Genomic DNA, 24,930 nt, shown 5'->3' with positions numbered 1-24,930 from the left:
AGAACAAGCACATATGGTGAAAGTTTCACTGTTGTTCAGTCCTTAAGCTTTTTTCTTGGAAACACAAAGATGAATCATCTGTTCTAAACAAGTGCGGGATGACTATTGAACATCCACACACGTTTATTTTCAGTATGTGTCCGGGGAAAGTTATTTTTGCCTGTGGTGTGTGTGTGTGTGCGTGCATGCGTGTGCATTTGTGCTTGTGTGTGTTTGTCTCACATGCACAGACAGTATAAACGTATACATACACACACATAGACAAACACATGTATGCATACACTGTATAAACACACATACACATGCAAAGACACAGGGAGTATAAACACATACATGTACACAGACAGTATAAATGCACAAACACACCCATACTATAAACACACAGTTTACAGAACACACACGCGCACACACACACACCACCTCAGCCTTCCACATGTCTGTCTCTTACTCTCTTTCAGAGCTCTTGAATAATGAATGAATGCTATTGCTGCAGTGATCTCCTGGATGTATAAATGTCAGTAGAGTCAGCACTGCTGTTTTCATTAGATACGCGAGTTACTGTAGTCCTTACCTTATCTTAATGTGTAGCAGGTGTACTATCTGCGAGCACAACCAGGTAAGGTGTGATGCAGGTGTATTTCATCCGGACTGTGAAACCATGTGTAACTAAGAATCAGGTTAACTGTTTTGTGGCCTACCTGAGGCCACTCCCACAAAGTAGGAAATGGGCAGGGCTATGAGTGATCTCCAGGAACAGGGAGTGGCCTGTTTCATCAGTGAGAAAGGTGCAAGCTAAGCAGTTTGCAAAAGCCTGCTGTATCCAGGAGGTGATGAATTTAAGACTAGAGATTGTAAAATGTGTTTTAATCCGCATTTGCACCGTCAGTAAGGCAGAGGGGTTCGGGGATTCCTGGGGTCTTTCAGCCCCCCCCCCCCCCCCCCCCCCCCCCCCCCCCCCCGATCTATCCAACACTCTGCCTGCAGATCAATATGTGAAATCGCCTGATTGGGCTAAAATCACACCTTTTATCTCTCTCTCCATGTGAGGGTGTAGAGATGTTTGTTGCTGTGGAGATTTGAATACTGGTTTCCCTGATTTTGTTTCTGTGACCGTACAGGAGGTGGAGAACCTGTTTGTGATTCTGTCGGCGGTCGTTCTCCTGGGAGATCTGCGCTTCGCGCCGACGGGCGAGCACGAGACGGCCAGCGTGTCAGACCCGCGTCTGCTGGAGAACGGTCAGTCCCGCAACGTGCCAGCAGGGGGAGCTCTCAGCGGTGACCCGCTCACTGCTGCAGCGCTGAGAAACCGTGTCACATGCAGCGCTGCTGTTCACATCTGTCCTGCGGCAGCAATGCGTGCTGGGATGCTGCCTTCGCTCACGCACGCAGAGCGCCAGATTAGGCTCGCACGCACGAGCACGCTCTCCCCAGGCCTGCTGTATAGGGGGGCCTGTGCTGATGCTTGGCATTGGCGGCCTGTGCAATAAAACGGTCGTATAGCTTCTTGGCTCTTTTAATGATCTGATGTGAAGATGTATGCGTGCGGGCTGTGCTTCGGAGTCGGTCACCGAGCGCAGGCCCGTTGGCGATCTCGGAAAGTTCCGGCTCGCTCGCGGCCCCGCAAGCGCGGCGTTCTGAAAGACGCGCTCGCTCGCGAGACGGAGGAAGTAGGTCGCACAGCGGCGGCGGCGGGAACGGGCGGCTTGTTACCGCCACGCGATGATTCTGCGTGCGTGACAGTGATCTGTGACCTGGAAGACTGTAAACAAGTTACGTCACGGAAGCAACGTGAGTGGGCACACCCGGGGGGGGGGAGATGGGCCGTCGTCATGGCTACGGAGGTCATCGGATGCTGATGTCATCAGCGGTGGGGGATCTTACAGCAGCGTCTCACAACAAACCGTTCTTTTGAAGAGGTTTTTTTTTTCTCCCCTGAAATCCTCTATATAAATTCTAAAAGTACAATGCCAGACCACTTGCAGAATGTGTGCCTAATTGCACCTGGTCCAGGATAGCACCGACCCAAACCCTCAAGAACCCCAATCTTTTTTTGATTGTGATAAGTGTATTGTGATCTGTGTTCTGAATCACAGCATTCTTCAGTGGAGAGCACAGCCTTTTCATTGGTCCATACAGGTTAGTGATTGACAGCAGGTGTGAGCAGGCGGGGTCTCCTGCTTGCCTAACTCCGCTCTGTTCCTCTTGCAGTGTCAGAGTTGCTGCAGGTAGTCCCGGAGGACTTGTGGTGCGCCCTGACGTCCGACGTCCGGTACTCCACAGGTACGCCGCTCACCTGTCACTCTGGGCCACTATAACGCAGGACCTGCAATCACAGAACAGAACCTTATGAGGAGAATTACTTCACACTCTGTCCCAGGGGTGGGCAATCCCAGTCCTGGAGGGCCGGTGTGAATGCAGGTTTTTGTCTCCACCAATTCCCCTGGCTAAATTTACACCAGCACGGGTTAACTCGTAGATTAGATCAGAGAATAAAGTTTCATACAGGGACACAAGAACAGTCTTCTGCTGTCATTCATGTGCCTATCAAAAAATGTCTCACTAATGTCAGATGGTGTAAACGTTAGGGCTAATTAAGTAATTAAGGCCAGAAGTTGGCATAAAATCCAGAAACGGACACGGCCCTTGTTGCCCTTGTCTGTTCTGACCTCTCACCACGTACGAGTCCTGTGTCTCCCCACACCTTCACCGAAGTTTATTTTTCTGTGGTGTGGAAGAATGGCTACTCCACTGCAATCTGAGTCTTCGTAATGGAGCTGAACGCTGCCGTTTAACCTCGGGACTGTCTGTGCCTCCTCGTTCCCCTCCTGTCGAAAGGTGACGTCGTCACGAGGCGGCACGCGGCAGACACGTCGAGTCTCTGCAGGGATCTGCTGGCAAAGTCCCTGTACGGCCGCGTCTTCAGCTACCTGGTGAACCACGTCAACTGCTACCTGCAGCAAGAGGAGGCGGGGCTTGGGTAAGGGAACGGCTGGGGGGGGGGGGGGATACACGTACACACGTGCACACACACATGCACATGCACATATTTATTTATTTATTTATTTAGGATCCCCATTAGCAATACACAGTGTGTGCAGCTAATCTTCCTGGGGTCCGAATACATACATGCACATACATCTATGCATACATTCACACATCCATAGATAATGCGCACACACACACACACACACACACACACACACACACACACACACACACACATGCATATTCATTCACACATGCGTACATAATTCACACACACAAACACACACACAGCACATTTGGACCCCACACAGAGCCATGTTTACTCATCCAAACATTATGTGATGATGTGAAGCTCCAGGCATTTCCTAACATATTAGCCAACCCAGTGAACAGAAGCCCTGTGACATAATATCAATTCACACAGAAATTAATCTTGTGAATTATGAAGATCCAAGGGCATGTTTATGAGCCTGGACTGGGCACTAATGAGGATGCTTTGAGCACTAAAATTCTCTTTTCTATAGAGAGAAGTGAGGCTTGCAAGTGTGACTTGAAGTAAAATTTGTCTAGTGCTCCCATAAAGGCTGCAGTTAAACTACCATAAACAGTACTACAAAACATGTACCTTAGCAATGCCCCTGATATAGTTCACACCCAAATCAATGGTGATTCATGAAAGACTGCAATTACTGCCTTATACCGAACCAATTTGATGTTAACAATATGTTGTAAAAGAAACTGGGTTGCTGTGATTAGCAGTTAATAGGTTTGGTTATTATTTCTGTTATTGTTATTGTTTGGTGGGGAGGAGCAGTTGGGTAAACGGAATTGATGAAACTCATTACTGTTTGGCAGACATGTCGTCAGGCTACCAGATCAGGAAGGAAATGGTGGTGTGAATGTTTTTCTGCAGCGATATGATCTTTGGCTCTGTGTGGTGTGCGTAACCAGTGGAGTCGAGCCTCAATGTGCACAGACACCCTTTAAACACAACATTCTCCTCCATTTGCTTTTAACCTTTAAAATGGGATTTTTAAAAGAAAGGTTGATTCTAGAAGACATGTAAGATTGAGTTCTATCGGCAGAGAGAAGAGGTGTAGGTGGAACCTGGCTCGATATGAATGATGTGCTGATATTATTTTTTTCCGCAGAGATGATACATGTCATAACTTGCCAAGTTGTTAGATTTATTTTTTCCTGTGCAAGGTTTCTTCCAATATGGTATTTGACAGATTGAGGTTTCTTCCCGGTGTGGGTTAGTGCTGCTTTTCTCTCTCTCTTTCTTTCTCCCCTTCTCTCCCAATCTGGAATTCCCATTCGTATAGGAGAGCCCCTACCTGGACTCTCGGCTATTGATTAAGATATGCACTCTCCTCCGCAATGCCAAGAGCAACTTCCTGTCACTCCACAGCTCATTAGTTAGGCTCTCACAGACATGAGTCAGAGGAATACGCTTCACGTGCAGCCTACCAAATGGACTGGCAGGCTCTTGATTGACCAGCAGGGGTCACTAGAGAACGATGGGATGTGGATCCCTGCAGTTAGGACCCCACCTGGCACTGGGCAATGCTACCACCAGTTATGTGTTGCCTTATGGGGCCTACAAGCCCCAGTTGGCACTGGCATTTGGTTGGGATTTGATCCTGGGGCTCATCCGTGCACTAGAACAACAACTGTGCCTTAACTATATGAGCCACCCAGCAACCCCAAAGGGCTACCGCTGTTAGATGTATAATTCCATAGTTTATATTTGAATAATGTGGATCAATGCCTTCCTCTTCCATCAACCGTACGTGTAGTAAATCACAGAATTCAGGATCCCTTGTGTAAGACTGAAAAAAAGAATGAACAATGTTTAACTCCCGGTGGAATATAGATGAGAGGAGAGATGGAGAGTAATATCCAGCAGTCAGTTTGACTAATGAGAGAGTTGGCGTTAGCTTGTCCTCCGTGAATTCAGCACAAGGTGGGAGTAGCTACCCTAAGAGGCGTTCAACGCACGGTCATTCCTCCTCCTCCTCCTCCTCCTCCTCTTCCTCCTGCACTCCCTCCTCCTTCTCCCTGTCAGACTCTGGGACTCCATATTATATGGATGCGTTTCCTTTGCTCGGTGATCCCGTTTAATCTCTGACGAGGACGTTGCTCCCTGCGTTACGAATCCCAACAGGACGTTTTATATGCGCTGTCAGACCGGCGGCACCGTCCGTCCGCGGAAGGAGGGATCCCCAGTGCGTGCTAGGGAGCGTTGTGCTCAGGGCTTTTGGCCTCAATAACGGCAAAGCGCGGTTGTTTTGCAAGTTATACGTGAATAAGTCTAAGGGTTCATTCGAGCGTATATAGAATGAAAGCCTTCAGCCAACAGAGTGGTTTAGTGGAGAAGCAGCGTTGATACTGCGATGATGTTCTCTCCAGAGTGAGAGAGCCGTGGTGGGCAGGCAGTCTGTTTCTCACTGACATGCAGTGAGGTTTTATGTTCATATTTCCCCCGCTCTACTTTAGAACCCGGCATCACGCGTCCATTCTGTCTTTGATCTCCTCCCTCATCTCCCCCCACAGGGATCCGGAACTTGAGATCGGAATCCTGGACATCTTTGGATTCGAGGAATTCTGGAGAAATGGCTTTGAGCAGGTAGAGCTTAAGCTGAATAATAAGATACTAAACGAAGAACATGGAGTAATGATATAAATGATCTATGGATGCACTTTATTAAAAAAAACTGATAAAATCTGCAATTGTCTGAAAGCATCTTAAAAAGAGAGAACCTTTTTTTTCTGATAGTATGTTACAGAGTTTAGGAACCTTGAAACATTTTTCTCCTTTATAGTTTCACTTTAGGCTTAAACTGGATTATATGTAATTACATATGGGCAGTAATTTGTCACATCTCGGATATGTATTTAAGCACGGAACAATTCCTTGAATGCCACGTTGCTGTTCTTGCTGCTGTATTTTTCACTAATTGCAGCTGTTCGGTATTTTGTTTGGGAATACCAGTGAGTCACACATTGCAGCAGTCTAGTCTAGCCTGTTTATAACAAATGCATGAATTCTTTCAATGTTCGGGCTGTGTGAGAATAGGTCAGCTATGTTCCCTAAATGGAAGAAAGTCCGTTTGGTTACATTTTTAACATGGGCCTTGAAAGCTCAGATCAGCATTTACGGTCATAAATATTTCCTCCTCTGGTATTTTGACCAATTCACACAAACTTTAGTTTTTGTTAGTTTTAGTTGCAAGAAGGTTTGAGTTGAACAGCATAATGGAAATTCTCTAGACAGTTGATGCAACTGCCACCCCAAAGTGGAACACATGTAGACCTGCTGGTCATTAGCATTACTGTGGATGTTAACTTGTGCTTTCTTATAATCCCTCCAAGGGGTAGCATGTACAAAGAGAAGAGCCCCAAGATTGACCCTTGTGAAACACCAATAATGACAGTCTCTTTGGTGCCAAAATATCTACAGAATAACATTTTTCTGCCTGCAAAACAGGATTTTAACCTGAGGTTACTGACCTTTACTAAAGTGGTTTCAACAGTAGGATAATAGTCGAATGACAGCCTCCTCTAGAAGGAAGTCGTTAAGTAAATATGTCCTTAAAATAGATAGATTTTTTTTATACTATGTTTGTCATCTCCAATCCCACCCAAATTTGGAATGTCTAATTTGCATACAAGCCGCAATTCGCTGTTTTCCTCTGAAACGCGCGCCTGCCAGTCACTATTTTCACACCGTAGCCGCCAGTCGCGCGCACACAGAGCGGGGGCGGAGGAGAACCAATCACACGCGTGCGTAGGGAGAGCTAGCCACAGGCACCCGGACGGCCAGCAGGAGTCGCTCTAGCAATTAACAAAGCTGTATCCCTGCCGACTGTATCCCTCCCGCGAATCCAAGCGATGCGAATCCAGTTATGCGCCACCCTTGTGGGGCTGCCGGCCACAGTCAGCACTGGCGCAGTCAGGTTCGATCCGAGACCCGAGGTGCTTATTCGTGCTCCTATGGCGGTGCTTTTACAGAGTGAGCCACCCAGCAGCCAGAAACATTTGATCTTAATCTAAAACTACATTTTTACTTTCAGATATTTAGTGGATGCCCTTAGCCAGAACAAAAAGATTACACTTTACATATCATCTATTTAAATGGATGCGTACTGAAGAAATTCAGATTACGTGCCTTGCTAACGAGTAAAAATACACCTGCGAACCCACAACATTTGAGACACAAGCCCAGCCTCAGTGTTTAGTCTGAAAATTAAGTGCTGTTTAAATTTGCTTAAAACAGGAGAATAAGCTGCTTTTTTTGGTTTTGTAATGCAAGTCTTTAGAACAGTGTGGGGGAAAACCAGTCAATAAGGATGTCTTTATGATGGCTACAACTCCCTGTGGGTTTTTTTATTTGTGGGGATGGGATCAAGTGGACAGGCTGGTTTAATTTGTAAGCCAATGTTACCAAGGGGCTTTTTTGTCAGTAAAAATTCATGGAAGCTTGATGTTTGGAATATAGCGATGAATTAGGCCTCATTTCTGTTATATTTAATCTGAGGGTGCATATCCTTCCCTGAAAAAATGGAAAGAATTCCTCACATTTACGTAGAAATAAGGCTGCCTTGCATTCCTCGTTTGTTTTTGTTTGTTTTTTTTCAGAAATTTCACAATGATTCTGCAGTTTTGTCTTCCTCCGCTTGCAGCAGATTAGTGACTTTTCCGTAGACTCGTCTGTTCAGTTTCCCTGGCGTGTAATGTTTAGAGGAGACCTTTTTTCCATTTTTCCCTGAGTTATGGAATCTGAATGTGCTCTGTTTAAATGATGGGTCTAAGTTTTTACAGAATTTCCAGCAGCACAGGCATTCAAACGGCTGCTCTTTGAATTCCGTTCAGCATTTTTTCCACGCTACCGGCAGAGTGACCTGTTGAGACTCACACAAGAGATCAGCAACAAAATGAACAGTAATCCTTGAAGATCTGGTGGTAACCAGGTTCAGTCTATCACTGTGTCTGTACATTGGCCCATAGATTAAAATGGAGAGAACTTGAGTTTTTTTTTTTTTTTTTTAATCTATAGACTGTTAACCTGTTATCAACATTCAAGTTCATATCCTCCACTAATAGAACTCCTCAGAAGGACAGCTGGGCCATGGGGGAAACACACTGGGAGAATTCCCCCCTCCTGCACCACATGGTGGCTCGCTGGGCTCAGGAAGTTGCGGAGACGCCAGTGAGCTCAGGAGAGAGTGATGTCACGTCCTGGTCTGACCCCCACCGGCGAGCCTCGGTGATCAAACCTCCAGCTTGATATGTCTGTGGCCTCGGCTGAACTGCTCAGACTGGAGGTGATGGATTTCCCAGCATCCCTCCCCCTCATAAAATCAGCGGACGGAAAAAAAAAACAGGAGTTTGCTGATTGTAAATGCCTTCTCATGTTCTTTCCCATCATAGCATAATTCCACCCAGAAGATCTCTGATTCCAGCCTTTTGTGGCTGAAAATATACCCTGTTCTGCTCTTTATCACATCTTCACTGCAAACAGGATGTTTACTGGCTCTCTCTATCACTGCTTCTCATGATGAACAGGATCTTCACTGGCTCTCTATCACTGCGTATCACTGCAAACAGGATCTTTAATGCCTCTATCACTTCTCACTGCAAAGATGATCTTGTAACAGGTTATGATGTTTTGTACTTAACTAAAGTATGCACGTACCAGGGATAGTAAAGTGAGGCGTCCAGGTTTACATGACATACAGGTCTCACCTGGTGGGAGGGCAAATTGAATGAGCATGTGGAGCAACGCTCGGAAAAGGCGAAACCAACCTGGGAATGGGGAATTTTGCCGGTGGGATGCAACCCGAGATCTCTCTGCTCAGTTTTTGGAATAACCCGTGAAGAGGCGCCCACTGCCTGAAGAGTTACAGCCACACTCAGCTTCCCCTAGCAATGTTCACCCCACTAATCAGAGCCTGTTTTAATCGCCTGCCGAAATGAGCAAAAGGAAGTTGTAAAGTGTTAGAGGTGACAAACGTGTGCTGTGCTGACGGTGTTTTAGCTGGGAGATGAGCGGTCAAACACAGGGCGTTTTAATGAATGACATTCGTGAGCATGGGCCGGTGTTCACAAGAGCCCTATGGTCGTCAGCCAGCGCCCCTTAATGAACTTCTGTCCCGTGACCTGGACCCCTATGAGGGCGTGGCTCCTGGGACAGCGTTTCCACATGGTGGGGTGGCGCTACACTGTAAAATATTTCCCAGAAAACGTCTAAGGACATGATTGTGCTTGCAGAACATTTCTCGAGGCAGCAGTGGGTATTTGTGAGTTGACTCTTAACTCTTTTTTGTTGTGAATGTTTGTTTGGCCAGCTCTGCGTGAACATGAGCAGCGAGAGGCTCCGGCAGCACGTCACCGAGGTGCTGTTCCTGCAGGAGCAGTCCGAGAGCCTGCGGGAGGGGGTCGCTATGGAAACGCTGCACTCTCCAGGCAACCAGCCCGCGGTGCTGGACTTCGTTTTCCAGGTAGTGCTTTACGATGTTGCGTGCGTGACGCGTGCGTGCGTGCGTGCGTGCGTGCGTGCGTGTTTGAGTGAATGTTTGTCTGTCTGTGTGCGGTGTCTGAAAACACATGGTGATATAGTTGCAACTGCTATGGTACTGTGTGACTAACCGGAGTGTGCTTGAAATGAGAGTAACTGGATTACAATGGGACCTGCTGTGGAAACGACACTATGAAATAGAATATTAAATGATGAGGAATGGACAGTAAGTTTCTGACAGAAAAATATATTAGACAGACTTGTATATCAATAGACTGCTATCCATCCAATAGCGATCCACTATTGCATATTATTTGCATGTATAGCCCTTTGCAGAAGTACAGTACATGTCGTTGGCCATATTAGATGCAATTCCTCACCGCACATTCTCTCCAGGCTTATTCATATTTGATCATCTCTAGAGGAGGATCACTTCAGAGCCCCTCTCTTTGAGCACACAGTGACTCAATAATGCATGATTATTTTGTATAACTGCTCCATAATGTCAGCAGAAGATCTGTTTGAGAACGGTACATGTGCAGAGATCTCGGGATGGAATTCTCCTGAGTATTTAAGTGCACGTGCCCCTGGCAGTGCGTGTGGTTGTGAGGAAAATAGCAGCGCTGTAGGCAATGGAGCCTCATTGATCAAGTGTGCTACGGCAATTAAATAGTGCATTGTAGAGTGACTGCAAAAGGATGCGTTTTGATTGAATAGAATAGTTCTTCACAGTTGTGTGTGTGTGTATATGTGCCAATGCATGTGTGTATATCTATGTTTGGTTGTTTCCTGTATGACTGTTGGGATGTTTCCTGAATGAGTGTTTGGCTGTTTTCCTGTATGACTCCTCCCTTAGGAACCTCAGGGTCTTCTCTTGGTTTTGGATGAGGAGAGCCAGGCTCAGCAACCCAATGAACAAAACCTGTACAAGAAGATTCAGGCTCAGCTGGATGCAGCTAATGGCAACAGCATCAATGCCATCTCCCTGACAACCAAGGATGGCAACGGCAACCCCCCGCCTCAGGACCAGGGCCCATCCTTCACTGTCAGGCACTACGCGGGCAAAGTAAGTCAAGACCAGAGCAAAAACGATTCCATAAAAGCGTGGTATGGCGAGCTTTCAAAGAGCACCTACTTTTCAGATGTGTTAAAGATGGACAACAATGCCCCCTGCATCTTATGCAAGTGTTGTATCATTAGGATATGGCTTGCATTAATACACTCAACATTTCCTGTCTGTGACAAGAACACCCTGCATTGCATTTGCGTGAACGTTCAGTTGCCAGACACCATTGTACATTGTATAGTAAATATTCTCATGCTCTAATATGCTCTACTGATCTGCAGCCCAGAATTCCCTGGAGATGTTTCGTAGTCTTTTGTGATGAATGGTGCGCTCCATTGACTAGAGAATCTGCAGAATTTTCCATTGTTCCACACTGAAATTGGGAGCCCTGCAGGTATGACATAAAGAAGGTTTGCCACAGAAGTGTCATTACCTGACATCAGCTGTGTCTTTTTCATCTGTCATCCGATTGGCAGGTAACCTATGATCTCACCGGCTCATTGGAGAGAAACAAGGACGCTCTGCCTCAAAACCTCCTCTTTCTCATGAAATGTAAGTTTTCTATGACATCGCCTTGGCCTGAGAGTGAATTGTAATTGTTTATTGGCATTTGTATGTTTTTTTTTTTTTTTGACTGGTAGGGGCCCTCAAAAATATTTGAACGTAGGATCTTCTGGGGTGGTGGGGCCCCCAGTATGAGATTTTTTCATGGGGCCCAACGTTCCTTGGTGGCACCCCAGACTGCACACTAGTTAAGAGCGTAGTTCCACTGTATTGCACATAGTGCAGCCGGTCCAATTTTTATGTCATTGGCTTCATTAACCTCCGCCATTATACTGCGTGTACACTCTGAGTGCGTAGTGTCACAACAGTCTTGTGTGTAATTATCAGGCATTGGCTACAGAGCTGATGTTAAGTGCCTGCTGCAATTTCCGTGACGGACAGGACTAAGCCGCTCATTAATTCTGCGGGCGGTTCCCTCGCTTGGCCACCCACCCCTGTGATTGGCTCTGGTTTCCTGCGTGGGCGTGGGCTGTTGGCCGTTTACTCGCGCGGCAGCCTGAGGCGATGGGAGACGGAGGAGCGACTCCGCCACGACGGCAGCGGGACCGCGTTTTCATTTTCACCCGTACAGGAGACTCACCGGTGGTTAGATGCACAGGTCTCTGACTTTGTTTTATGTTCTTCTTTAGTAATAAAAAGAGGGTAAAGCTCTCTTATTCTCGTTTCCCCTGGAATCAGCTTTTCCTGGGGCCACGGGGCCATGATCTGCTAGTCCTTCCTTAATTACTTGTGACATTTTTTATGGTTCTTTAGACACATTACCTCTCCAGCCCTTTACAGTGATGTACTTGTTAAAATCAGTCTGCTGTAGCACACAGCCTATATTCTGCTGTCTGAGCAGGGCTTTCTCACACACTGGTGTTGCTGTCCTCATGCTGAAACATCAGAGCAGCATTCAGCCAATATCCCAGCCCCATGCATCACCAGAGGACCAGCCCCCACCCCCCCACACCCATGATTCCTTTCACCTTCTAAGAGATGCATCAGGGCTAGTCTCGCCTGGGCCAGCCCCCCCCCCCCCCCCCCCCCCCCCCCCTCTTACAAAGCCCTTGGCCCGCCATGAGTCCTTTTTTGGGGTTTTAATTTTTGGGGGAGACAATTACCCCTGGCGCCTTGCTTAATTTGCGCAGGACATGCCCGCCTCTGTTTATTTTCCCTTTCCTCTGAGGGGAACGCTTGTGCCCGTTGCTGTGGTCTTTGAGCCCCTGTCGGCTGGGCGCTCCGGCGCGGGTCTTTCACCGAGGAGAAGGGTTCTTTTCAGCCGCTCTCTGTCACTCGGGGAGATGGACAGGTCCCTCCCTCAATGCCCTCATTGTACGGACGGGGGGGGGGGGGGGGGTACACGGGGTTTCCTCGAGCCCGCGGCTGCACATCTGGTCCGATTTGTTTATCCTGCTAATTTCACAGTTTCTCCTTTCTTCTTCTCCACGCAGCCAGCGAGAATGTGCTCGTCCATCAAGTGTTCCGGTCCAAACTGACCCGGACCGGATTGCTGGTCCCGTCGCGACACCACCTCAGGCCCCGGGGGTCCTCCGCAGCTCCCAAACCCACCCCTCTCCTCCCCTCCGTGGGCCAGGACCCAAAGAACATTCTGGATCTGAGGAGGGTACTGACTACTGACTCTTCCGTATTGACTGCCTCTTAATGCTGTAATTACGGAGAACAAAAATAACATATACAAACCTGATTCATGCATTACCGATGGCACTCTCTGTTACTGGACTGTCATAGTTTTTTAATGTTTGACCTGCTGCTACATAACCACAGAACAACACCATCCTGTCTGCCTCTGTCAATTTTGGAATGATGCCACAGATTATAAAAGCTCAGCTCTGTCCTTAAAATAACCGTCTGTCAGCCAGTGCAAACCAAAATATTCCAGTTTGTTACACCTTCTGAAAATCAATGAAGTTGCTGGGCATTCCACCTTTAATAGAGCACTGGGAATTCCTGGAACCAGCCAAGGACATCTTGTAATTAATAAGCCAAAGGGATGGAAGTAGCGTAGGAGCTGAGTATCTCGTCGGTCTGTAGAAGCTGTGGCGTTAGGGTCAGTCCTGGCTGATGCCTCATTCGTCGTTCCGTTTCCAGGTCTTGCGGATGGAGGGAGGCTCGTCCCTCCTGCAGGGGCAGGAGCGCTACGGACCTGCGACCATGGCGGTCCAGCTCAGGGTGAGTGCACGACCCAAGGACAGGCCCCAGGGGCACACCCACGCGCTCCCTTACCTCACCTGTGCTCTGTGCATGTGCTCCTGCACCATTACTCGTGTTTTACCCAAAACTTCATTCTGTCACAAAGTCCATTGCTGTCTCACTCCTTCCTGAAAGTATTATTATTACAGGTTATTACAGGCACTTAGCAGACGCTCTTATCCAGAGCAACTTACACAACATTTATATTGCATCCATTTATACAGCTGGATATATGCTGAAGCAATGGAGGTTAAGGACCTTGCTCAAGGGTTCAAATGGCAGTGTCCTGTCGGGGACTTGAACCTGTGACCTTTTAGGACCTTGGAAGACCAAAGACCAACTCCTTACCCATTCTACTACACTGCCGCCTTATGTAAGCTTGCTGGATGCTGCGTCATGTGCAAGGGCCCTGTTCTTTCGTAGATGAGAAATCGTTGTTCGACCCAGAGCCTATGGGTCGCACAGTATGGGAAATGTAGGTCCCATGGTGATCTTTAAATAGCACGTATAATTCAATCTGTCATGAAGCTGGAGGACGGGTGAATTACGCTCAGCTGGGCCTGACCGTGTTACTGTGGCATTTCCTTGCACATATGAGCTCTCTTCCACGGTGGAATCCGATACCAGCGGGATGTGTAAAGTATACGTGCAGCCTGTTTGTGATGTGTTGCAGTGTAAGCTACTGCTGTTTTTTTAAGTATAGTTTAATGTGTATGTAACTCCAGAAGACGTGCTTCATGTTCTAGTTTGGAGTTCATGGATGACTCAATTACCCACTTACGTGTGCTTGGTCTTAAGGAAATCCGCAGGAATCCTGACTTCTGGAATACAAGGGAAAAATAAACTCAATCTGCAGATGCAGCATTGTACTTGTTAAAAACATCTCCAGGAGAGGAAAATTTAAAATACATATAATATGACCAATGCACAGCTGTGGTTTATTAGGAAAGTACGATTCCTGTTGTAAATTGGCTTTAATTTAATGTATTTTTTTTGCAGTGTCACCAGGTTAAAAGTTTGGCGGGGGATCACAGATTACCACCAGCACCCCAACCCAAAGCCCCCCCCCCCCACCCCCTCATCATAAAACTGATCAGTTTTCTTATTCCTTAGCGCTGGAGTAGCACTACACTAAGCTTGTACCTCAGACTATTACACCGAGCTGGCCAGTGGAGGATGGGCTCCCCCTCTATAGCCAGGTTAAGGTTTTCACCATCATTTGAATGATTTTCTTCACTTTGGGGAGTTTTAAAAAAAATAATTATTATTTTTTTTTTTTTACGTCTATTACTTGCTTTTTGGCGATTCAGGTCTGCTTTTTGCCTTCCTGTTTCCTCGCTAAAGCGTCTTTGTGACAGTGTCTCTGTAGAAAGCTGTACACAAATAAAGTTGAATAGAATTGAATTAAGTATGACATCACCAGGCCATTGTCATTCACCCAGATGGAACAGCGACGTTCACTGACGGTAGGAGGGGACAGGCTGTTGGGGGGCGTGCCCAACACAATCCAGATCTCAAACGTCTGCCAGACTGCTACACCGCAGAGACTGTTGGTGTTTGGTAATAAATTAGAACCCCCATGCACCAGATCCCACTGGGTGACTGGCGGTGTAGGCGTGGCTAATGGACGCCTCGCTGCGTCACTGAAACTTTGAGCTTGCTGGGCGTACGGCGGCGGCGGTGGCGGCGGCGGCATAGACGAACTGAATCTCACCTGCGGTTTTTCCAAACGGCTTGCCTCTCCGTTCCAGAACTCTCTCTCCGAGATCAGCGCCAAGCTGCGGGCCGGCGCGCCTCACTTCGTCCAGTGCGTCAAGCCCAACGGCGCCCGGCGGCCCGAGTCCTTCGACCGGTCCCACGTCTCCGCCCAGCTGCAGTACGTGGGGGTCCTGGAGATGGTGAGGATGATCCGGTACGGGTATCCGGTTCGGCTGCCATTCGCTGGGTTCCTGGCCCGGTACGTACCCTCCCCCCCCCCCCCCCCCCCCACCCCACCCCAAACCACCGGGCCTGCCTACAGACACTCACGCATAAACCACAGCCATACCTGTGCAGAATCCACAGCAATTGGGTCAGGTCACCTGATCTCTTGTACAGACCGTGTACGCTACATCTCCATGGTATAAAGATGTGAGTGTCTGTACAATGCCTGTTATTAATAGAGGCTTATGACAAAACATGTCCTTGCTTTATTGCTGTCCTGGCTTGGTCTTGGATTGGAGGAGCATACGCGGTATTGTGAAACAGAGCTGGCCGTCTTGGTTGTTACGCATTTCGGTCTGTCTGAATGAGTTTCTATGGCGATAAATTGTTCCGAGTATGACGTTCGTCCCCGAGTTAGACGCACTCGTTCGAAGCCAAGGACAGGTAACCTGAGCCTGTGGCTGGTTTATGCATCTCTGTGCATGATCCTGGCTCCTTGCATTACATTACGGAATTTAGCACATGCTGTTATTCACACTTTTACATCCATGTATACAGCTGGATATTTTACTAAAGCAATTTAGGCTATTTTATCAAAGCAAGTCAGTGCTTCACTCAAGGGTACAAGGGCAACAGCCTGGCTGGGAATCAAACCCGCAACCTTTGAGTTATAAACTCAGTTCCCTTACCACTACACTGCACCGAAAAGGGACTCTTTGGGGTATATGATAGGTTGCTGTCGGATCTTACCTTAGCCATTATCACAAGAAGCTGAGGTCTGTCACAGGTTCATTTTTCAGGTTTAACAACATATAACATAGAACATATGACATAGCATAACGATGAGAACAGGACATTCAGCCCAACAACGCCGGCCATTTTCCTGACTAAATTAGTGCTCTGATTACCCGCAGACTACGTTTAAAGGTCGGCGCTTTGTGAAAGTTCACAGTTCTGTTGCGCATCTTCCTGTGCATCTTCCTAGCGAGTGGTACTGACGCAGGAGAGAACACAGCCCCTCTCGTCTCTCCTCCTCTGAGTCCCGCAGTGCCCTTAGCCGAGGGGGGAGGGGGAGGGGGAAGGGGAGGGGGGGGCCAGGGCGGGCATCGAATCGCGCCGTAATCTCCCCTCCTGTGCCATCCTTCCGAGGAACAGAACAGGCTGTTCCTCCCGGTGATGCCAGCGCTCGAACGCAGCCTGCTCGATCGGCCCCGCTTCCTCCGAACGCGCCGCGCGGATCCTGATGTTCCTGTCACACGCTGTCTGTCACAGTGGCGGGAACAGAGGCCGACGGGAACACTCTGTTCGCGCGGAGTTCTGAAAGCTCCTCCGCTGACGCGGAGGAGACGTAAATGGCACCAGAGCCCCCCCCCTGCCCTGATATTCGAGGGAGATGACGACGGCGTGTCACATGACATGAAACCTGACGGCCATAATATAAAGATATTAGCCTAGCTCGTTATCTTGACATTGAAACTTCTGTCACTGTAGGCTACTGTTGTAATAGAGCACCTGTTGCCAACTACACAGTAAAATGTTCATTGTTAAATCATCTCTTACAGGGTACATGTGGTACTCTGTTGGACTCAAATGCACCCTGTTTGAAATGACTCTAACATTACTGAAAATACTGACATTTTACTGTGTAACCTTTTGTGGTTCAGTAGTAGAAATAACCAGTATAAGTCTGCCTGTGTGAGTGTGCGTGTGAGCAGGTGCACGTGTGTGTGTGTGTGTCTGCGTGTGTGTGTGTGTGAGCGGGTGTGTGTGTGTGTGAGTGCGTGTGTGAGTGCGTGTGAGTGCGTGTGTGTGTGTGTGTGTGTGTGTGTGTGTGTGTGTGTGTCTGCGCGCGTGTGTGTGTGTGTGTGTGCATGTGTGTGTGTGTTTGTGTGTCTGCGCGCGCGTGTGTGTGTGTGTGTGTGTTTGTGTGTCTGCGCTTGTGTGTGTGTGTGTGTGTGAGCGGGTGTATGTGTGTGTGTGTGTGTGTGTGTGTGTGTGTGAGCGCGGGTGTGTGTGTGTGTGTGTCTGCGTGTGTGTGTATGTGTGTGAGTGCGCGCATGTGAGTGCGTGTGTGTGTTGAAGGTCGTGGTGGTTTCAGCAGGAGAGACCGCTTTCAGAAACAGCTGTCATCGCTCTAACATTTAAAAGCAAAACAGCGCTGCATATTCAGTGCACTCAACAGTGCTCTCAATTAGCAAACACTCCGGAGTGACTTACGCCTTGAGAGAACACAAGAGCATCGGCGCAAGTTAGATGAGCTGCATTCACAGACTAGTGAGTTCTTTTTTTGAGCACTTTGTGGCCACAACAACATTCTTGTTTTGGGCCACCAAAACCCCAGGGTAGCGCCGCAGATGCGGGTGGACCGACGGCTGTGGCGACGAGGGGCCGCCGGTAGGCCGCTGTACGCCTGATTTAACTGCCCAAGGCTGCACACGATTTAGCGCCTCCCGATGGAGAAGTGGTGTCCTGCAAGCTTGTCTGCTCCTCTGCTCCCTTTCCTCTGGATCAGAACCGGGTCGGCACCGGGGGTGCAGGGGGCCCGTGGGTGCGCTAACTCGCTGCGCCGTTCGGCTCCGTCTGCGGATCTGCTAACTGCTGCTCTGAGCGGCGGCCCGAATGTTAAACGCGCTAAATACAGGCGGCGCGTTGTCTCCCTGCCCTCGCCGAGTCGCACGCACGCACGCGCGCACGCACGCACACGCGCGGGCGCCTCGCTGGGGACGCGCGCTTCCCGCCAAAGGCCGTGTTTACCTTCAGCTCCCGGGGGCACGTGCGCTTTTAACAAGACGGGTCGCCCCGGCAACAAGGAGCCCCTTTCAGCCCGCCGGCTGCCGTCCTCTTCTCTTTTTTTTTTTTTCTCTCCTTTTCTGCGTTGGAAGGAAAATGTTTTTTTTTTTTTTTTTTTTTAAATGGAAAAATGGAGAAACAGGGCAGCCTTCAGCGGGCTGGTATAAGAGGCTCTCTGCCCTGGACTGGTTTGGCTCCAAACGTTGGAATCGTGGGGGCCCCAAGGCCTTTACGAATGAACACGAGGGGCAACAATCGCACCCCTGTTCCCTGAGTCTGCTGTGCTGCATGTTTCACTCATCTAACAGTCCTACACACACGCACCCAGGTTAACATGCAACAGTCTTACACACACTCACCCAGGTTAACATGCAACAATCTTACACACACTCACCCTTACACACACTCACCCAGGTTAACATGCAACAATCTTACACACACTCACCCTTACGCACACTCACCCAGGTTAACATGTAACAGTCTTACACACACTCACCCAGGTTAACATGTAACAGTCTTACACACACTCACCCAGGTTAACATGCAACAATCTTACACTCACCCAGTTTAACATGTAACAGTCTTACGCACACTCACCCAGGTTTACATGTATAAATCTATCAAAGATTCGCTCAGCTTTATACATAACAATCTGCCGGTGATTCGCTAGATTTACGTTTAACAGTCTACGAGAAGATTCACCCAGCATTACTGGTTATGATTTCAGCTCATTGGTTGTCTTTGTCGATTAATGTCCCAATGTGGTATTATTGAGGCAGAAACAGAAATAATTGTACTGCTTCCAGAATGTTAATGAATGAATAAATGTGTGGCTAAATTAATAAACCAGATCATTTTGCAAGTCACTATGCAGTGATTGCTTCGCTCACCTTGAAGTAGTATGGTCTAACCTCATTTCACCAAAAAACTGAACTGAAGCAGTGCAGATGGATGCAGACTTTGCTCTGAATAAAAGGGAACAGATGTCTATGTATATGTCTACAGGCTCAACCCTCTTTGTACTCTTTGACCTTTGAAATTAGTGAGACTTGTTTTGAGATGGGATTATGTCCTCTCTGCTAGGAAAGTGTTGCTTCAATGCTTATACTTGTTGATTATTTCACGCTAGATTATGTAAATTTTCAAACTCCATTCTTCTCCAGTGCTCTGCATAAATTACAAAAACATCTTTTGAATGGTTGTGTTACCCAGTTTCTCTATCAGTATCAACAGTCATTTCCTGCCCCCCCCCCCCCCACACAGATACAGGGAGCTGGTGGAAACCACGCTGGGTGACCAGAGCAACCTGCCTCCTGAGGAGAAGTGTCAGCTCATCCTACAGAAATGCCAGCTCCAGGGATGGCAGGTGTGTGAGTCCACCCCCCCTTCCCATGTGTATGGGCTCAGTTCCCCAATGCTGTGGGGTTACATTCATGTTTTACTCTTAAACTCCCTCACCCCCCCCCCCCCCCCCCCACCACCACCACCAGCAGCACCAGAACTTCACTGTACCCTTTGCAGTGATAATGGTCAGATCTCCAGGTATTTCCTCTTCTCTCTTTTTTTCTTCCCTACTCTCTGTTCATTCTTTCCCTCTTTTCTTGGTGGGGAGGGGGGGGGGGGCTTTGGGTGCAGTAGTACCCGGAAACACAGCACCAGAACTGACCAGACAGTCCATGTTCACTCATCCCCATGTAGTGTGACCTCTGACCTCTAATGTTTCCTGCTTCCAGATGGGCGGGACTAAGGTGTTTCTGAGGTACTGGCAGGCTGACCATCTCAGTGACCGTTGCCATCAGTTACACCGGAGGATTGTCTTTTGCCAGAAAGGTAATGGTACAGTGGCATACACTTCCTGTCAGACAGTATGCGTCTGTGGTTCAGGGCTGTGTGTATGTGTGTCTCTGTGTCAGTGGTTCAGCGCTGAGTGTATGTGTGTGTTGCCACGTCAGTGGTTCAGGGCTGTGTGTATGTGTGTTTCTGTGTCAGTGGTTCAGGGCTGTGTGTGTTGCCGTGTCAGTGGTTCAGGGCTGTGCGTGTTTTTGTGTCAGTGGTTCAGAGCTGTGTATGTGTTGCCGTGTCAGTGGTTCAGGGCTGTGTGTGTTGCCGTGTCAGTGGTTCAGGGCTGTGTGTGTGTCGCCGGGTCAGTGGTTCAGGGCTGTGTGTGTTGCCATGTCAGTGGTTCAGGGCTGTGTGTGTTGCCGTGTCAGTGGTTCAGGGCTGTGTGTGTCGCCGTGTCAGTGGTTCAGGGCTGTGTGTGTTGCCGTGTCAGTGGTTCAGGGCTGTGTGTGTTGCCGTGTCAGTGGTTCAGGGCTGTGTGTGTCGCCGTGTCAGTGGTTCAGGGCTGTGTGTGTGTCGCCGGGTCAGTGGTTCAGGGCTGTGTGTGTCGCCGTGTCAGTGGTTCAGGGCTGTGTGTGTGTCGCCGGGTCAGTGGTTCAGGGCTGTGTGTGTCGCCGTGTCAGTGGTTCAGGGCTGTGTGTGTGTTGCCGTGTCAGTGGTTCAGGGCTGTGTGTGTGTTGCCGTGTCAGTGGTTCAGGGCTGTGTGTGTCGCCGTGTCAGTGGTTCAGGGCTGTGTGTGTGTCGCCGGGTCAGTGGTTCAGGGCTGTGTGTGTGTCGCCGGGTCAGTGGTTCAGGGCTGTGTGTGTCGCCGTGTCAGTGGTTCAGGGCTGTGTGTGTGTTGCCGTGTCAGTGGTTCAGGGCTGTGTGTGTGTTGCCGTGTCAGTGGTTCAGGGCTGTGTGTGTCGCCGTGTCAGTGGTTCAGGGCTGTGTGTGTGTCGCCGGGTCAGTGGTTCAGGGCTGTGTGTGTTGCCGTGTCAGTGGTTCAGGGCTGTGTGTGTTGCCATGTCAGTGGTTCAGGGCTGTGTGTGTTGCCATGTCAGTGGTTCAGGGCTGTGTGTGTTGCCGTGTCAGTGGTTCAGGGCTGTGTGTGTTGCCGTGTCAGTGGTTCAGGGCTATGTGTGTGTCGCCGGGTCAGTGGTTCAGGGCTGTGTGTGTTTCTGTGTCAGTGGTTCAGGGCTGTGTGTGTTGCCGTGTCAGTGGTTAAGGGCTGTGTGTGTTGCCGTGTCAGTGGTTCAGGGCTGTGTGTGTGTCGCCGGGTCAGTGGTTAGGGGCTGGCTGGTGCGAAGGATGAGCGATTCCCAGCGGGAGGCCTGCAGTATCCAGCGTTTCCTGCAGGGGGCAGAAGACCAGGGACTGCAGGCCTACGACAGTCTGGTCATCCAGAACGCCTCAGACATCGCCCGCGAGAACGACCGTGTCCGCAACGCGCTGAACGGCTCCCACGCCGCAGAGAGGCCGGAGCCCCTGGGCAAGGAGGAGGAGCCACTCAGCCGGTGAGGAAACTCCGCCCCCCCCCCCTCACCTCCAATAGGAGGCTTCCAAGCTCGCTGTCAATGGTTTAATTAAAACCCAACATTAGTGAATGGGAAGTCAGTCTAGGGTTGGTGGGGAAAAAAAATACCAATGGTAACTTAGGAAACACGTGTTCATCTGGACTACAGTTGGGATGGTGTCAGTGTGTGAATCACCCTTAATCTTTCAGAGGAGGCGTTAAACTCAAGGTCTGGTTCACAACAGTGATTGCAGGTCCCATGGTACTTATCAAAACAATAAGTATGTTTTGAAGTGTGATTAATTTCCGGTATCCCGGTCCCAGTGTCTTAATCAGCCTAATTATTCTCCATTTGATTAGCTGACTAAATAAATCCTGTTCCCTCGTTAATTACTTTGAAATACTAGAAAGATATATAGGAGAGTGTTTCTGTGGTAATAAATAAACCTTTCAATCCAAAATTATAAGAATAATTAGAGGTTGAGTCACACTCATTGCAAACAGTTCATATGTTTAATCAACATAATTATTTCAGCTAGTAAGTTTTTAGAAAATGTGCTGTCAGTGTTTTTTGTTGACTGCCAAGTACAGCCAACCAGTTCATTTTGGCCCTTGGATTTCAGCTTGTTGTGGGGGATTTAGGGACAGTAGTATGCCTCAGCCATGTTTCTCTCTTTTGGTGTTTGTGTCGGTTTCATGTCCAATGGTATCATTTCTTTTCAAACCGGTTCATTAGCCCCGGAGCTTATCATTGGTTGAGAGAGCTGTGGGCCAGCCCTGCTTGTAAGCAGCCAATCAAGTGTTAAGGGTGATAGTCAAAGGTCCCACCATCTCTCAGGGGGTGGGAGGCTCAGGGGGTCGGGACCTTTGTCTTTCATTTAACCTTTGTCTCTCCCCATTGACATCACTCAGAACCACTGACCAGTGGTCATCTCTCTGGCTCATCCAAGTCCATGTCTTGGTATTATAAGTGTGTGTGTGTGTGTGTGTATGGGGGGCGGGAGGGGATTGGTCAGGAACTTGTGGTGTTTTTCTTTTCAGCTGGCGGGTCTGAATGTGGACCTCTGTGTACATTTTAAAGCCATGCCATAGGCTGGATTAAGGTTGCCCTCTGTCCGATTTCTCTTTAGATTTAAATCCCCCCCCCCCCCCCCCCAGTCCCCCACAGAAGCAGCAGATGGTGCTTCCAGATTAAGAGGCAAATATCAAGCCCAAAGAACCCATATCATGCTTTAGAATGACAGGAAGTAGATTAGACTTAAACTATTGATACAGTAAATAAGCTACTTCTGCTGGTCCTTTATCCTCTCTGTTGGTTCTCACTAAATGTGTTAGCAGGTGCCCAGCAGCAAACACAGGATGTGTGTTTATTTGTGAGGTGACGGCAGAGTAAAGGTAGGAGGTTATAACCTTCACTCTGTCATGCGATGAACACTCGAGCTCGCAGGACGCCACTGAGGTTGGAGTTTTAGGCCACGTGCGTGATGTGATGAATTTTTAACGCAATGAAATTGATTTAATGATGAGTGATTAATCCGCACGTTGCGCGGAGATGCTGTGACCTGAGAGAGAGAGGAGGAGAGGAGGAGAGGGGGAGAGGTTGTTTTAGGCAGGGGGGAGTGAGGAAAGAGGGAGCTGAGGGATAGTCGTGCGGTTGAGGATCCTGGTTGTTGTCGTCTGCCCAGGGCCTCGGAGTCGAGCGGAAGGGTCCAGGACGGCGTCGCTGGGGGGGGCCGGCTGATCAGGCATTACCGCAGCAGCTCCGGGCCCCTCCCCCTCGCCCTGGAGAACTTGGTACAGTCCGCCGCTGCGTCGTCGATCAAGACGGCCTCCCGAGAGCCGGCCAGCGAGGACGGGGGAGGCGGCGGCAGCAGCAGCCTGCCATCGCCACGGAAACAGCCCCCCCCAAAACCCAAGAGGGACCCCAGCACCAGGCTGAGCGCCTCGTACGAGGCCGTCAGTGCCTGCCTGGCCCTGGGCCTCAAAGAGCCCCCCGTGGATGGTCAGTTGCCCCCGACCGACTAATGTAACTTTCATCTAAAAAAACAGCACTTTGTATTAAAATAAAATGAATTACCACTAGGGCAGATAACTTATCTTTACCCTTTATCTATGCCTATATACAAAGTATAGGTGCCTAAAATAAATTTGAATATGGAAAGGATATCTTTTCTCAAAAACACAAAAAGAGACTGAATTTGCGTTCGAAATGTTATGCTTTATAGAATGTGTGATTTGCTGTAAAGTGTCTGTTTGTAAAGCCCTGGTTATTTCAACTTGATTATTTCAATGCTGTTTCTTAATCTCCCATTTTATTGGTTGGCCAGAATTGCACGGTTGCGTGTGATTGGTTAGCATTTCTGCTCTTCTGACGCAGAGCTTTCCAAGCCTCGGCCGCACAGCGACGACTACACCGCCAGGAAGGTCCCGCCCCCGAAACCGATACGCAGCCCCAACACCAAGCTGACGGGCTCGTTCGAGGAGATCTGCCCCCCGCGCCCCACCGAGATCAAGCTGTCCTGCGTCTCCAAGGGGGGGCCCGGCTCGGGGCCCCACTGCGGTGTGTTCAGCCTCTACCGCCCCCCGGAGGAGGACGAGGTGTACATCGAGATGGCGGCAAGCTCCAAGACCGCCACCGCCCCTGCCGCCACCGCCGAGCCGGGTGAGGCCGTCTACGAGGAAATGAAGTATTTCCCACCGGAGGCCGCAACCGTGGTGACGAAGGCGGCTCTGGCCAATCGCGTGGCGTTCTCTCCTCCCCAGACTCTGGAGATCAGGAAGCCGTCGGAGTACCTTCCTGTCCCGGGCGCTCGAGAGATCCCGCCCCCCTTCCCCAACCTACTGCCCCACCGGCCCCCCTTGCTGGTGTTCCCCCCGTCCCCCCCGGCCCGCTCCCCCACCTCGGACGAGTCCCCCCTCACCCCTCTGGAGGTGAAGAAGCTGCCGGTTCTGGACACCAGCCTGAGCTACCCGGCGCAGAGTGAGGGGAGCAGCCCGATCTCGCCCCAGTACGCCCGTCAAAGGGCCGACTCCTCCCCCAGCCTGTTCGCGTTCATGCCAGACAAATCCACCCCGCCCCTCACCCCTCCCCCGTCTCAGGCCCCGCCCCCTTACCGACCCCCCTCCCACTTCTCCTTCCCCCCCGAGGGGCCGTTGTTGACCCGTGGGGGGTCCCTGTCCTCCGACTCCCCCAGGCTGTCCCAGAGGGGTCACCAGGGTCCGGAGGAGCCCCCCCTGGGTCCCGGCAGGCCCCCGTTCTCCCCCGTGAAGACGGGGCGTCCCGAACCCCGACGGGCGCACTCCTGCTCCTCCTCCCCGCTGCTCTTTAACCCCGCCTCCTCCCGCCCCCTCACCAGCCCCCTGGACGAGCTCACCACCCTGTTCAGCGCCGGCCGCACCCTCCTGCGCAAGTCGCCCGCCGGCAGGAAGATCCGCGAGTCGGGTGAGGGGCCGACGCCCGACGGGCACCCCGCCAAACACACACCCTACGCACACACCCTGCACACACCCTGCTACACACACCCTGCACACACCCCGCTACACACACCCTGCCAAACA

The 24,930-nt window shown here is 49.8% G+C and overlaps 1 protein-coding gene across 1 annotated transcript in view; it reads left to right on the top strand.

The window, feature by feature from the left end:
• Positions 1 to 580: 580 nt before the first annotated feature.
• LOC118214394 (unconventional myosin-XVI-like) overlaps positions 581 to 24,930 on the top strand; it is a 36,845-nt gene continuing 12,495 nt past the window's right edge. The window contains exons 1-16 of the mRNA XM_035394317.1: positions 581 to 616; positions 1,119 to 1,236; positions 2,209 to 2,280; positions 2,836 to 2,977; positions 5,542 to 5,614; positions 9,336 to 9,488; positions 10,362 to 10,571; positions 11,048 to 11,123; positions 12,569 to 12,741; positions 13,227 to 13,307; positions 15,080 to 15,285; positions 19,305 to 19,407; positions 19,775 to 19,871; positions 21,142 to 21,373; positions 23,058 to 23,374; positions 23,750 to 24,814. Of these exons, the coding sequence (XP_035250208.1) occupies positions 581 to 616; positions 1,119 to 1,236; positions 2,209 to 2,280; positions 2,836 to 2,977; positions 5,542 to 5,614; positions 9,336 to 9,488; positions 10,362 to 10,571; positions 11,048 to 11,123; positions 12,569 to 12,741; positions 13,227 to 13,307; positions 15,080 to 15,285; positions 19,305 to 19,407; positions 19,775 to 19,871; positions 21,142 to 21,373; positions 23,058 to 23,374; positions 23,750 to 24,814 (3,154 nt within the window). The remainder of the gene's footprint in view (positions 617 to 1,118; positions 1,237 to 2,208; positions 2,281 to 2,835; positions 2,978 to 5,541; positions 5,615 to 9,335; positions 9,489 to 10,361; positions 10,572 to 11,047; positions 11,124 to 12,568; positions 12,742 to 13,226; positions 13,308 to 15,079; positions 15,286 to 19,304; positions 19,408 to 19,774; positions 19,872 to 21,141; positions 21,374 to 23,057; positions 23,375 to 23,749; positions 24,815 to 24,930) is intronic.

Source organism: Anguilla anguilla, chromosome 15 (assembly GCF_013347855.1).
Source record: "Anguilla anguilla isolate fAngAng1 chromosome 15, fAngAng1.pri, whole genome shotgun sequence".
Taxonomy (NCBI): Eukaryota; Metazoa; Chordata; class Actinopteri; order Anguilliformes; family Anguillidae; genus Anguilla; species Anguilla anguilla.
Note: the sequence above shows the minus strand (reverse complement) of the source record. Positions and strands in the feature narration are given on the sequence as shown.